The sequence below is a fragment of the Gopherus evgoodei genome, chromosome 17 (genome assembly GCF_007399415.2).
Source record: "Gopherus evgoodei ecotype Sinaloan lineage chromosome 17, rGopEvg1_v1.p, whole genome shotgun sequence".
NCBI classification, from domain to species: Eukaryota; Metazoa; Chordata; order Testudines; family Testudinidae; genus Gopherus; species Gopherus evgoodei.
In genome coordinates, this window is record NC_044338.1 from 9,985,038 (window position 1) to 10,000,564 (window position 15,527).

The window sequence follows — 15,527 nt, forward strand, 5'->3', positions numbered from 1 at the left end:
AATACTTAGCTCTCATATAGGGCTTTCCATGCATAGACCTCAAAGCACTTTACAAAAGAGGGACTTCTCTACAGAGGGGGAAACTGAGGCATGAGGAGGGACTTGCCCAAGCTCACCCAGCAGGCTAATGGGAATAGAACCCAGGTGTCCTTAGTCCCAGTCTAGTGCTCTATCCATTAGGCAATGCTGCCTCCCTTGTATGTATACACATAAGATTTTATGTATGTATGTAGCCATAAACAAATGTTACCCTGCTTTATCACTTTATTTCAAACTCCCTGCATTTAGAATCAAATCTTCTCCTGAATCTGTTTTTAACAGATCTGGAGGAAAGAATTTCAAAGCAGCGTGTGTGGGTGTTTGCTTTGCCGCACCTGTTTTTTGTTTGTTTGTTTGTTTGTTTGTTTGTTTGTTTTTTCTGAATCTGTGGGAGCTGCACAGTTAAAACCCTGCATGCCTCCCTTGAAAATAGACTTGCTTCTGTCGATTCAACCCACCTGCAAAGAGATCTGGTGTCAGGAAGCATTTGTCTGAGCTATTGCTACGAAATGTCACTGCCTCGCACCCTCACCATAAGCCTTTTGCAATCATCCTGATCTTGGGTTTTTCTCTCTGCCTAATTCGCTTGAAAGGTCACTTGAAACCTCTCTGAGGATGCTTGTCTCATTATAGCACTGGGAGAGTCTGTGGGTTTGAATAACAGCAGAATGCGCCCAGTGGAGAGAAACAAGGGTAGAATTATCTTGTTTAATGAACTGAAGTAGCTATGCACAGGAAGGCAAACGTATGCGTCATTCCAAAGGGTTTGTGCAGTACATTGAAACTTGCATTAAGGACTTTACCTTCCGAGGGACCCACTGGACACTTTAAAGTGTGTTTCTCCTCTTCGACGAGGATTGATACAAACAGAATCATGATTCCCGTGTTGGTCTCTCAGTGGCTTCCCTAAGGAATGTGATTATTTAAAAAAAAAAAAAAGTCTCTTCTAACTTCGCAGCCCTGCTAACTCAACCTGGGATCTGAGAGTCAAGCTGAGTCCTTTTCTTCTTCATACGTTGTCTGTTGTAATAAAGGCTCCAGAGGCCAAGCACTGCTCTCAGTTGCATCTCTGCTACTTCATTGTTTGCAGATGGAGCTCTCGGCAACACCTGCTTTTGGTGGGTTTGCACAGCTGTCCGTGCCTGGAGCTTGGTAAACACAAGAGGGAGTGGAGTCCAGCGTAGACCTGTCCCCTCAGTGAGTTGTCAAGCTGTGGCTGAGCAGGGAGCTTAACCTGGGTTCCCAACGCCAAGGCTAGTCCTAGCCATTGGGCCATCCTCCTTCTGTATTCCGGTGAGGAGCACGAGCACAAGAGATCAGTGTGGGGTTGTTAACCCTTAGCGTCCCAGTCACTGCTAATGGTCTTCTGACTGCCAGCAAGCCACAGAAGAAGCCACCATTGTATCTAATACAAATATGCTGCTAGCCGATGTCTTCATGTAGCGTGATGGTGTAGTAAGAAGCTGCTCATTGGCCTGCGTTCCTGTCATTCACTAACCTAAGGAGCCAGGCTGAAGATTGTGTTTAGTTCCGCGGTGCAGTGATACCACCGAGGAACCGTATTCCATAGTCTAAGTTGATTTATATCCACAACACCTCTGCAGGACCGCACCTGGCTTCTTAGTCTGTCCTGCCTCCTACCTCGCTGCTTGCTGCTGATATGTAGCCAGGGTGGTGCATTTCAGGGCATTTCAGTTGTACTGGGGCATAGAAATGAACCCTGGAGTGATGAGTGGAGTAACAAAAGCACAAACAATTCAGGTAAACGTAAAGGTCTGAATTTGGAGGGGAGCAAAAGGGGAAATTATCTGCCTCAGACTCTCCTTCCACAGAGCTGATGGAACCGACATGTAAAATCTCCCTATCAATATGCTTTGTCTTTTCTTTCAGGTAAAACAGATAATGGAAGAAGCTGTCACCAGGAAATTTGTGCATGAAGACAGCAGTCACATCATCGCCTTATGTGGTAAATAATCCATTTGCAAAATGGTGCAGCTAACCAGTTGTCTGTCTTCTTAATTTCCTTACAAAATCAATGTTTGTTCCCTGGTGAGTGTAAGTGCACCACTGTTGCATTGCGAAAGCAGAGATCTGAAAGTTACAGAAGTTAGGAAATTCAGAATTCAGCCCCTTCCTCCACCCAGCTACCTCACTTTTAGCTCCTTTTATGTTCTCATGACAATGATTACATATCCTGGTAACTGAGAGGTGGCGTGGTCCAGTGCATGGGGCTCTGGGTTTGGACTGAGAAAAATCTTCATTCTATTCCCACCGCAAGTCACTTCTCTTTCTTTCCGCTATCCCCCCATCCTTTGTCTGAGTTGTCTATTTAGATTGTAAACTCTTGGTGGCAGAGGTGATCTCTTCACTATACGTTTGTACTGTGCCTAGCACAGTGAGGCCCCCAATAATCAGAGCATTCCTGGGGGCGGCAGTGTGGGTTAGTGGGCGGAGCAGAGTCTGGGAACAGGAAATAATTCTTGGACAAGTCATTTAACCTGTGTGTGCTAGTTTCTCCATCATTAAAATCGGGATAGCCACCTCCCCTTCATATGACTGCTATGAAGATGGCCTGCTTGTTCAGTGCTTTGAGAGTACAAAATGCTAGATGTGGGCTAAATATTGTCTGTAAGCAGCCTCGCTTTCTTAGAAGTAGGCTGTGAAGAGAGTTTAGTAGGTACCTTGAAAAATGACCCTGTGGGTTTTGAGAGATTGGGATAGCTAGGGAGTTGTATCTGTACTAATAACCAGGACTCTTACAGCTTTGTCCTGGGTGATATTTTTGCACCTGTGAGAATTGGCTGTCCATTTTCCATCCATTTCCAGGGTGTTCAAATCTCCTGGGCCACTTTGAAAATTTCACTCTTGACCTTTTGTATATGTAACGCAGTTGTCCGCGTCTAAAAGTGACACACAATAGTATGCATCGAGCCACATGCTTCAGGTCACAGAGCTCTCTAATTGGAAGGGTGCATTGATTTCTCCATCTAAAGTTCCTCCTTCGGAAGACTCATTCCTCTTTGCATTGCTAACATCGATTTTCCCGGCAAAACTGACTAACTTAATGAACAGGTAGCCTGGGCTGGGTGAAAACACTTTAATTACCACCTTTGACTGCTCTTTGCCATCTTGCACCGTCCCTCATGAACACAGCACACATGTGCGTAATTAAAAATGGACCTATGAAACCTAATCAAGGCTCCCACAGAGTAATTTTAATACCTTCTCATTTAGAGTTCCTCAGGGTCAAATTAAGCCTTGTAATAACACTGTTGATTCTAGCTGTGTTATAGCCAAGATGCATTTGAAAAGTTTGAAGGGACTTAACTTTTTCCAAGAGGTGGTGGAAGGTGAGAGATTTCCGTTCAGAATTGTGCACGGCGAGGGTGTCAGCCTCCCTTTCCGTGTTACAGACCCAAACATAACGGCCTTGAGCTAGTTCCTGAAAACCAGGAAGAGATACTGACCATAGCTACAATTATCTGAGCTGAGTAAAGTGCTAGTCAACAAAGAGGTGTCAATATTGGCAAGCAAGTTGAGATATTTAAAATTCTTTGACGCACTTGGGAGTATCAAAGTTCAGCGTTGAGGGGCGATCACCCTCTGTGATCCTCCCGCTGCAGGAAAGGGTCTGATTCAGCCACCTATATTCCCAATAAGAAGTACCTTCATCCATGAGTAGTTCCACTGGCTTCATTGGCACTATTTGAGGAATAAGGTGCTATTCGATATGAATAAGGATGGAAGAGTCTCGCCCAAAATGCCTTTCCAAAGGGTGTGGTCTTTCAAGAACCAAAATCGTAAAAATCAGGTAGGGTTTTTGATGCCTACGCCATCCATTTGGCTACAAGATGTTTTAAATCTTCTTTGGTACATTTTACTTTCCACGGCAGTGTTAGCCAAGTGCAGTATTCTATACATGATGTATCTGTGCAGCTGGTCATGATCAAAGGCAGACACTTAGACACATGCTTTGTCCCATTGGAGATTCTTCCTCAAGAACATAAAAACGGCCATATTGGGTCAGGCCTATGCGCCATCTAGTCTAGTATCCTGTCCTCTGACGTTGGCCAATGCCAGATCATTTAGAGGGAATGAACAGAACAGGGCAGTTATCGAGTGATCCATCCCCTGTCGCCCAGTCCCAGCTTCTGGCAGTTAGAGGTTATGGGGCACCCAGAGCATCTTGGCTAATAATTATTGGAGTATCCTCCATGAACTTGTCCTCTATTCTTGAGACTTAAAGGCAAGAGTTTACAATAAAAAAATAGTTTAACATGATCAGGAAGACTCCTCAGCATAATGACCATCTCACTCCTATGGGTATGGATGGCAGTCTTCCCAAAGGCGCCTGAGCAGAGGGGGAGAAAGCTGTAGTTAACCCCGTGCGTAACAAGGGCCAGGAAAAACTCCTGCCCCCTCAGCAGAGATGTCAAAGTTTGAATGAGTACTGAGATAAAACTCCCCTCTCGCCTCTGGAGAGTGGTTGCTTCAGGTTTGGGTTGAGGTCCATGCCTGTGGCGGTGGGGTGAAACTTACACTGCCTGTGCTGGTGGATAAATGGAACTGCACGGCCAGCTTCTCAAAAGAGCTCAACTCCCATTGAGAAGATGAGTTGTGGAGTCATAAACTCTGGTCCCTTCATTTAAGTGGCTAAAATGAGTGCTGTTGCTGGGCTCTTTTGAATATCCAGCCCACACTTGCAAAAATCTGGCACTATTCACCAGTATTGGATACACCCTCTGCCCCAGACCCGCACCCCCCTACACTGACCACACTTTGCTGGGAATTAAAACTTATTTAAATTGCAAAGGAATGTCTGCCCATAAATCCTTGCCTCCCCGCTACTGATACTTTAAATACTCTTTGACGTGTGATCAGCTTTAGCCATGGGAGATACTCACTTGCCTATGGAGATTATCCATCTGAATTCCTCTCTCGGATTTCATGGTACTCAGGTCCTGTGGTTAAAAATATCTAACCAACTATTGAGAGTGGTGCAGAAGTTCAAATAGTGGCAGTTGAAGCTGGCTTTCAAAGCCCATGGGGTTGTTTGAAGAAATAACTATTGATGGCAGATCTTGAATGCAGAGTGCTAAGGATCACAATTTCTTTTCACTTCCAGCTTCATGTCTGGAAAGCAAGATTCTCATTCCCACTCTCACTTTTGTGCCTGCCCATTGACATATGAGACAGGGTGATTCTCCTCTGCAAACGTGGCTTCTTGGGGTGTCTATGGTTATTATGTGCCAAGGACAAATTTGCTCAGGTTTCAGGTAACAGATGTATACATTTCCAGACCTGCAGGCGCAGCCTGGGACTGATTTTATTTTTTTCCTCCCCCTCGAGGCACCTAAAGGGAGTTGAGTGCCCAATTTCCATTGGATTTCAGTGGAAATTGTACCACAAAATTCCATAAGACGACTAAAAATCCCAGCCATAGAATTGGCAGGTCAAATGCTGCCGTAAATCCACTGTGAGGTGTTGTGAGGATTTATCAGTTGAGATTAAGTTAGCAAAATGGCTTCAATCTCGTATTGGAGTTAGGTAAATAGAGATGGTGGGAGCTTTGCAGCTCTGTGTACATGGCCTCTCAGATGCCCCTTGCATATAGTGACTTCATTCATTTCAGTCACAGAGGGCCTACGTTTCACACACATTGAGGGTCCCCTGGCTTTTCTTGTTGAAAATGACTTCCGTTGGAAATTCTCTGTGATGGCAAATTCATGATTAAGAGATGAAAACTACAGGAAGGAATCCCACAATGTCCGACATGAATAATAGGTGTATCCCTCTAATTTGGGATCTTTATCACACATTGTGTCCCCCGTTTAGGATGTAGCAATATGAGTGAATGGGATACAGTGTTTGTGTTGCATATATTATTCCCCATAATAACTATATGTTTATACTGTATTAATAGGAAGGATAGCCCAGTTGTTGGGGGAACTAGCCTGGGACTTGGAAAACCCAGGTTCAAATCCCTGTTCTGCCACATACTACATAAGAATGGCCCTACTGGGTCATATTAAAGGTCTATCTAGCCCAGTATCCTGTCTTCCGACAGTGGTCAGTGTCAGATGCCCCAGAGGGAATGAACAGAACAGGGAATCATCAAGTGATCTATCCCCTGTTACTCATTGCCAGCTTCTGGCAAACAGACGCTAGGGACACCATCGTGGCTCATAGCCATTGATGGACCTGTCCTCCATGAATTTACCTAGTTCTTTTTTAACCCTGTTATGGTCTTGGCCTTTACAACCTCCTCTGGCAAAGAGTTCCACAGGTTGACTGTGCGTTGTGTGAAGAAATACTTCCTTTTATTTGTTTTAAACCTGCTGCCTATTAATTAATCCTGCTGCCTATTCCCATTTGACCTTGGTCAAATCACTTATTCTCTCAGTGCCTCAAGGGGTGATAGTACTGCCATACCTCCCAGGGGTGTTGTGAGGATAAATACATTAAAGATTCTGAGATGCTCAGATACTGTGGTAATGGTGGCCAGATACGTACCTACAGTCTTTGTACCTGCCTCAGTATCAGAGCCCCTTCCAGTAATGCATTAAGCCAGTGGTTCCCAAACTTTAACAACCTGTGAACCCCTTTCACTATAATGTCAAGTCTCGTGAACCCCCCCTCTTAAAAATGAATCTTTCCAGGGATTTTCTGCTTTACCTGAGTATAAATTATAAAAGCAGCGATCTTGGAAATATAAAATTTGTTTTTCTGACGTGCTTATTACACACTATTTATTATTACAGTATTTCTATTATGTTATGAAAACGGCAACACTCTTCCAAGATCTCACTTTCATAGCTTGTATCACTTTGAATAAGCCTGTTATAAGACAAAACTTCTATGTTTTGTCAAGGAGTATCAGATGTGAAACAGCATGAAGGTATTTAAGAAGCCAAATCAAAGAGTTCCTCCTACACAATCATTCAGGTCTTGAGTAGTCCAGGCAAACAACTCACGTTACCACAAAGCTTAAACTTGTTCTTCATAATCATTTTAAAAATAATACAAGCTGCCTGTTTAATTTTAAAAACAGAAAAAAATAATCCACCTCTCTTTCCATTTCTTATAAGGAGTCTTGAAGTTGAAATCTCCTCAGCGTGATAGATATGGTTGCTTTGATCTGATTAGCTTTTGGAAGTCCAGGGGCTCCAGGCTGCTGGCCCCATGATGCCTGGGATCCTAGGGACAGCTCTGTCTGCCATTAGGGAATTTTTTCCTGAGAACACCCTGTAACATTTGACAAACACCAGTTTGGGAACCACTGCATAAAGCCATGTGACTAACTTCTGTAAGGATACATTGATGCTGGGACCCACATTCTTGTCTATTTCATAGATGGTTATTGAAGATCCGTATGGTATGTATATGATATAAAGTCATCATTGGATACATTTAATCCCCTGGGTGAGGGTTTAGTTGATATTTTGATCCCTGTGGGATCCCGGGAACTGAGATGATGATTAAATCTGGTCAGTGCGCGCTGTTCAAAACTTGTGGTTGGACTGAGCTGTCTTTTTAAAATCAGCCGGATCCTCTCGCTCACCTTCTTAGTGGAATGATTGCTGTGCGGTGTCTGCGATGGTGGGCTATTAACATGGTGCTGATGCTTGTTACGTTGGCTCATCTCCTTTTTGAGGTTTGATGACTGGGTAGAGCTGTCTGGCTCTTCGGAAGATGCTTATGTCAAAAAGTTGGCCAGCTTGTCACGTGTGGCAGAGTATTTATTAAGGCCTAAATTGTGCCGTTAGGCACGGACCTGAGTAAGACACAGCTGACTCAGACACACTCTTCAAAAATTCCTCCCTGGGCTCCCCTTGTGCTGGGGATTGGGAGAGAGAAATTCCTCTCATCAACTCCCCAAAGCACTGGGAATTGCCATGTGATAACCCCAATGTGGCTGGTGAGAGAGGAATGAATCCTTTCCCTGTTTCCGCCCCTGCCCACCCACCCACTACTTCCCTGCACTTGGCCAAGTTAGTAGGACCAAGCTAACCCATACTACTTATTTTATAGACCTCTTTCTCCTTGTTGTTTGTGGTTGATGCACAATAGCACCGTCTTTTGGAGTGGATGGCTTCGCAGCTGTTGCTCTTTGAGGCTCTGCTTAGTGGGTGCCTGCATTTAAAAAAAATTGTCTTTATTTTTTAAATGGAGGCTCCATTAGACACTGTTTTAGTTCCTCATCTGTAAGACAGGATAAAAAATACTTCCCTTCTCCTCCTTTACCTTTCTTCTGAGCATAGATCCTGATCCTCCAAAGAGTATCACATTGGCAGACCTCTGCTGACTTCAGTGGGTGGTCTGCATTGTTTCACGTCATAGTATCAGGGCCTTAGATTTTAAGTTTTCTAGGGGAGGGACTTTTTCTGCCTATGTGCACGTACAGCACCTCACAAGTAGCACTACTGCCAAGCCTAAGGATTTAAAAAAACCAGGAGCCAGGCCTGAACAATCAGGAAATTTAGAAAGGTAAAGTTGAGGTTGTTTTTTTTTTTTTTTTTTTGCGTTAGGGTTTATCTGGATCACGTTTGTTTGCTTTTCTCCGCAGTCAGGAGGGCTAGAAATTTGCTTAATTTTTTTTAGAAATCATGACCAAGTTTGTCACTGACTCCAGAAGCTAGAGTTTGAAGGTTAGCGCCAAATATCACAAGGGGCATGAAAAACTGGTGCAATATGGCTCTGATCTCGGCTGGAACATGAAAGGTTGTGTGCAGTCACTTCTCAACATAGTGTTTTAAAATAGAGGGGGGTATGGCAAGGGCTAAAGCCACATGATATCAGTATGAAATACGCAAGCAGTCTCTCATTTTCCATCCCGGCTGCACTATATGCTACCCAGTTCACTCCTACATTGCAAAGAAATATTAGCCAGTGTAATGTCTGCGTAAGGGGGAGAAAAGGCAGCTGTTAACAGCTGATAAACCCTTCATCTGAAATTTAAGCATCACTGCCGTCCCCCAACCCCAGCTGGGCTCTTGTTCTCAGTGTGTGACTAAGTAAGGGACTAAGGAGTGAGTAACTCTTCCTTAGCCAGCTTGCTGTTGCTAGGCAGTCTTGATTAGCCTAAGAAAGTATTCTGACTTGAAGCGGGGCTGCTGCTTTGCATGTAAGAAGAGATAATAATTAACTCTGTACAGGGACTAGGAGAAGCTGGATGTTTTGATATCACCTTAGCTAATTGAATAGAGAAACCATAGTGTTTCCGGCAGACTTGGCTAAACAGTGCCTGGCTGGGCCCTGCTCTGGGTTTTCCAGCTCTGTCTGTCTGTCTGTTTCTCTCCAGGAGATTTATTCTCCCTCTATTTAAAATTCAGTATGTGAGTAACTTGCTGCAAGTCTTTTTATAAATATAGAATACTTGTGAATCATTTTACGCTCCTGCAAAGCTGGGCTTAGCAAGAGCCTCTCTAAAGGCGCCGTGATTGCTTTTTGGTCCCCATTATGCACTGTGCTAATTGCAAGGCTGCTAGTCGTCCTAGATCTTGAGTGGCTACGAGAGTCTGTGTGCCCCTCAGAGTTGGTAAGACAACTCCCACCTTTTCATGCTCTCTGTATGTGTATATGTATCTCCTCAATATATATTCCATTCAATGCATCTGATGAAGTGGGCTGTAGCCCACGAAAGCTTACGCTCAATTAAATTTGTTAGTCTCTACGGTGCCACAAGTCCTCCTGTTTGTTCTCCTATGTGTTACTAAAGGAAATGCCGTGATTCAGGACAAGGGACAGCTCCCCACGGCCAACATTTCAACTCAGAGATTGGGTTGCCTTCCCCTCGGTGCTATTCAGTACGGAGCTATCCCATACAACTTGGAGGTGGCTGGTGGTGATTTTCTCTGTGATCTGACTAACAGGGAAAACCAGCGCTGACACAGGCACTGTTGTGGAAAAAGCTGGGCTTAGATGTATGTGTTTTCAAACCTATTTATAGCTCAGCGATGTCCCTTTTCCTTAAGCACATCGGATTTTCAGACCTCCAGTTACATGACTCAAAGCTTTGCTCTCCGAGAGCAGCACACTTTGTACTGATGCTGTAATGTGGCCTGAGGAGGAGCACAGCGGGACAGGGACAGTGTTTCTTAAAGGGACGCAAAAGCCACGCTAGCGAACTGCAAAGTGCTTCAGAGCTGCATTCGTGGGGAAGAAATGAATAATGGCAGCACAGGAGGATTTGTTTGCATTTACTCCACCCACAGCTCTTTCCCTGGCAGGAGCTATTGCAGGATGTCGTGGAGGGGGAATGAGTCAGGCTGGAAAGTTTGCGTAGCATTTTTGCAGCTGAATTAAGAAAACCTCCCTAGGCTGAAAGCTCTCCGAGGAGATGTTTGTACACTGCCCAGCGTGGTGGGGCTTCAAATCTAGTTCTCTGTTTGGTCCTATAATCCAAATCCTATTAGGCAGAGAGATTTTTCTTGAGTGTTTGTAGGTTTAAATGTGTGGGGTTTTTGGTAGTGTAGGTCCTAACCAGGCCTCCGGAGTTGCTCTGCCTGTGCTGGAAAATCTTATCTCTAGCCCTGCTTCATTTACACAATTGCAAAAATTATTATTACTTTTTTATATAGTAATTTTGGAAAGAAAGGAAGAGTGTGTTCTGCATTCACTAGCAACGAATTCAAGATTGTCCGCATCAATGTTAGTAGCGTGGAGACCTTCAAGATGATCAGCCTGGATTTAAATATTCCCGCCTTTAAATATTCTGTTTGTGGGCAGAACAAACCTTTACTCTTTGCAAATATATTCACTTGGTGGAGCAGAAGCTTCCATTCCGTTGTCTGCCTTGTGGAGATTTTATTCAGTTGTCTTATTCCTTCATCTGTTAGCTTTTCAAGCATCACGCTGAGCGGATAAGATCTGGCTCAGTTAGCATGGAGACATGCAGTCCTTTAAGCTTGGTTTGTTTCTTATTGTGTTAGTTTTGTGCTTGCTTCCTTCTGCGGCAAACGTGCTTTCACGTTGTGAGCTTGATTGGCGAAAACTGACCATGTCTGTCTCTTGATTTCTAAACCCAGTTGAACAGATTTGGCTCAGTCTCTGTGCTGGCAGCATCAGAGCAAGCTGAATCAATGGCTTATTACTGAGCTAAATGCCGTCACGTTTGATGCTGTTGCAGCCACTGTGTATATATAGAAAAAAGGGCTTGGATTTGTTAATAACCAAGCTGGTGCCTTTAAATGATAATTACACATTGACTTATGGTATATACTGGGATTTATAGCCATAAACCGTGCGGACCTTACTCAGGCAGAAATCCCACTGGCTTCCCCAAGTCAGTCTGAGTAAAAGAGGAAAATGTTCCTTGGGATTTGGGCTTCAGCCTGGTTATCACTGCGAATAACTGAACATAATTACCACTGCCACACGTGAGCTATGTTACGGTGAAATTCCGTGTTACAGCAAAGTTAGCATGTTGGAGGAAGGTCCCGCAGATTAGGAGCAGTTAGTGGTACCTGAGATGAAATTAGCTGTAAAACGGTTTCAATAAAACTACCTGAGCTTGTTGCCTCTATTTGCCCTTTGCACCGAGTAAGGGGTTGTGAGATTCGTTCCATGTTTTAAAATTGCACTGGTGCTTCATGTGCCTATGTTAGAGCTACAAATGATGGCAATAGAGCCAGCCTGGTTCTGTTCCAAAGGACTCCAGCCGAGGACCCGTCCCGCTGAACGCTTCCAGTAACCCACTGGAACTGAGCCTGCCCATCACCTTGCCCTCCTGGTTGTAGAAAGGCTGGAAAACATCCTGGGCTGAAAGATATCTTTGCACCAAAATGGCCTCCAGCTCCCTCCCTTCCCCAGGGTTGAGACAGGGAACCAGGTGGATATTGGTGGTTGGGATTTAAGTTTGGTTCGTTTAAAAGCTTAACTCGAAAGGAAACTCAACGAAGGCCAACTCCCTGCAGAAGATATTTGTGAGAGTCTGTGATGACTCCAATTCATTATGTTCCCTCCCTGCCCCCAGTTCTAACCCACATGAGTTCTCAGGTCTTGTTGTCCACCCCATCCTGCTTTTCAACCCCTGAGCTTCTTCCTTGCAAAGCCCCGTGATGCCCCGTGCTTGGAAGGGACCCAGGGTAGAGAGGTTCACCAAGTGGGGAACAACAGGGCAAACTGTGGAGAAAAGCAGCTTGCATGGATGACACTTAAAGGGTGATCCTGCAAGATGCTAAGATCTCCCGACAGCCAGCAACATCAAGGGGGGGTATGCAGTGCACGCAGGAGCTCAGCAGCTGGAAGGACGAGGCTTTGAGGCTGCAAGCCCTGAAATCTCATAGATCTTGGCAGCACAAGAGTGGAAATTCCCTGAGGATGCACCATTTCTATACAGCCTCTCCAGTGTCTCAAACACACCTATTAGATAAAAGCAGTCGGACTGTACGCACGATGTGTCTTCCCCCACTGCTGCTCCTGCCTATAACAAGGTCATGGAACCTTGAAACCAAATGTGTTTCTTACCTGTTTAGGCTCCCCCCATCCCGTTATCCGTTGTTGATCTATGCACTCACCGGTCTGTTGTGGTAGTGCTCTTAAGAGCTGGGCTGTGCATGGTGGTTTGTGGTTATAGGGTTGCCCATACCTTCTGGGAAGATGAGGCTATTTAAAGCATGTTTGACGTATTTGTTCTGGAGGAAAACCTCCCGGAGTAGATATTCTCGAATCCCACATCAATCCCAGTTACTCAGGCTCTATGCGGCTGTCAGGCCTAAGGCGGGATGATGAACATGCGTGCACACACCCTGACCCAGGGCAACACAGCCACTCTGTAGCGGCCACTGTTCCTCTGCACCCCCTCATTGGTTGCCCTCCGTCATTAGACCTGCACAATCAAAACTCCATCAACATCCTGCCCTAATGCCACGCAGGCAGATTCAGAGTTGGCATGGAACCCTGTACCCTGGCACCCAGGGTTCCTCTGTCCCCATCCAAGGGTGCCACCACGCTATGTTTGACAGTGCGGAGGAGTCTCCAAGGACTCCTCTGCAACTTAGCTGAATTTTACCCATAATTACACTGGCTCTCTCAAAAGCCCTCAGAAAATGAAGCCAGGCAGGCTCCAGGGATCTTTATAGCATCCCTTGTGATGGGTGTTCCCTTAGGGGACTGGATCGGGGGATGTTTCCAGCCTGGGTTGTGTGGAGCTGATTCCCTAGTAACAGTAACTGGTATTGATGTCTAATCTCATATGGACCAGGCCTCACTTCTTGAGCTGAACGTCTTCTCCATAGTGTGAGTTAAAGGGTCCCCTCCCACTCCTGCACTTTCCATCTCCCTCTTTCTCCAGCTCCCTTCCTTTCTCCGGCTTTCAAAGAATCAGGAAGAACATTTTGTCATCCTCCTCAGAAAGACTCGCCCACCCGGCCTGCCCACTTGCTAAACAAGGGACGGTAGAAGCGCTGCTGCCTCCTGCCCATCATTATCTAATACAGATGCGCTCGGTTTGCAGTAATGAATAAGCAGGCGCTTCCCGCTCGATGAAATATGCCTGAGCCTCACTTGTCCCTAGCCACCAGCAGCCTCATTTCCACTCCGATGCCGGTTCCTTAGAACTGACAGGATCGCAGGGAGGGAACCGAAGAATTGACAACTTGATGAAATTGCCTGCAAGCCAGAGACTGCAGACGTCAAGGAAAATGCCTGGCGGACGAGTGTGAGGGATAGATTCTCCGCTTGAGATAAGCGGCTGCCTTCGCAAAAGCCAAGTGCAGAGGAATGCAAAGAGAGAGTTCAGAGCAGAAGGGCTGGAAGTCAGGGAATCTGGGTTCTGTTCTTCCCCCTGGGGGCATGACACTTTGCTGCTTTGTGCCTCAGTTTCCCCATTTGTAACATGGTAACGATATTGCTGTTCCTGCCTTACAGGAGTGTTGTGAGGATTAGTTTGGGGACACCACTGGGTGGTGGTGCTTCCCCCCCAGCCGTGACTGCGTGTCAGTGGTGGGCCAAGGCATTCCTGCCCGGAACGCTAATATTTCACCCTTTTCCTAGCACCTTCCATCTGAAAGCGTCCAAGCACACTTTGCAGACAGCCATTAAGTAAGTCTCAGAACCATCCCATGAAGAGAGGAATTTCCTTGTTTGACAGATGGGGAAACTAAAACACGGGCAGACAAAGTATCTGAGACTTTCAGGCCAGAAGGGAGCATCATGATCATCTAGTCCGTCCTCCTGCACATCGCAGGCCACAGAACCTCACCCAGCCACTCCTGTAATAGACCTTTAACCTCTGGCTGAGCTACTGACATCCTCAAATCAGGATTTAAAGACTTCAAGTTACAGAGAATCCACCACTGACTCTCGTTTCAGCCTGCAAGTGACCCGTGACCCGTGCTGCGCAGGAAGGCGAAAACCCCACAGCATCTCCACCAATCACATTGACTACAAGGAAAAATTCCTTCCTGCCCCCAAATATGTTGATCAGTTAGACCCTGAGCATGTGGGACCCACCAGCCAGACACCTGGCTCACCCTAGAAGCCTGGGCCAGAGCCAAAAACCCCTCAATGCCTCTGATTCCCCTAAACACTCTTTGTCCGACTTGTGTATTTCGACTCCAAGCACCTGGGAACTTTGCTGTCTTAGGCACCGTAGAAACATGTAGTCGAACCCAACAGGGCCCAGATCTCAGTTGGCACCTCTGGGTGCTACTGTAATGTTAGGAAGAAGAACCCAGCTCTCCTGACTCCTACTGGTGTGCAGCAGCCCCCAGACCACTCAGCAAATATCCACCACTGCTGCTAATAGCCCTCTGTTTTTGATATTTCGCTCATGAGAAATCCACGGTTCCCTGTGTGACGCCTCAAAAAAGTTGCGTGACCCAAATGCAGCCCTATAATATCTACACTGAAGACGAGGAAATAGTCCTTGTCCTTTGACGACTCATCTTCCTCCTCTCACGAGCATGTGACTCATGTTCTGAATCTTCCCAGGCTAGTTTTCTCACAGCCGTGTCTCCATCAAGCCCTGCCTATCTGAAGTCTTTCATTAGCTCGGTATTTTTTTTAATCTATTCCTATATATTTTAAGTACTGAGGTTCCACTGAAAGCTGAACTATACTCTGTTAAAGAGTTTCTTTCCCCCAGATACACAAAGCCAGCTCAGATTGTGCTATAATAAGAACTTCCTTTAAAAAAAAAAAAAAAGGGGAGGTGGGGGGAGAGATCCTTTCAGAGGCTTTCAATTGCATTTTTGAAATTAGAATTTTAATATGATTCAAAGGGCTGTGTCTCATTGCAGCAAATGTATGTGATGTGCGTATAGCGAGCTCTGCTGTCCAGCCCTCTGCTGGGGATCTGGGGCCTGTAACTTCACTTAATGCTGCTGGGTAGCAAATATTCCGGGCCAGGTGGTGCCTTCCAAGCCAGGGCCCTGTGATAAGGCATGTGTAGACAGGCCCCTACCTCAACTAGAGCGCAGCAGGGACACGGGGACGAGCAGACCCTACCGTGTTTTGCAAAAGGATGCTACATGTGAACCCTCACG

General features: G+C 45.7%; 1 protein-coding gene across 4 annotated transcripts in view; it reads left to right on the plus strand.

Annotated features, from left to right (window-relative positions):
• SGSM2 (small G protein signaling modulator 2) overlaps positions 1-15,527 on the plus strand; it is a 128,687-nt gene that overhangs the window by 21,182 nt on the left and 91,978 nt on the right. For all 4 annotated transcript variants that reach the window (XM_030536781.1, XM_030536783.1, XM_030536782.1 and 1 more), the window contains exon 2: positions 1,930-2,005. In XM_030536781.1, the coding sequence (XP_030392641.1) occupies positions 1,930-2,005 (76 nt within the window). The remainder of the gene's footprint in view (positions 1-1,929; positions 2,006-15,527) is intronic.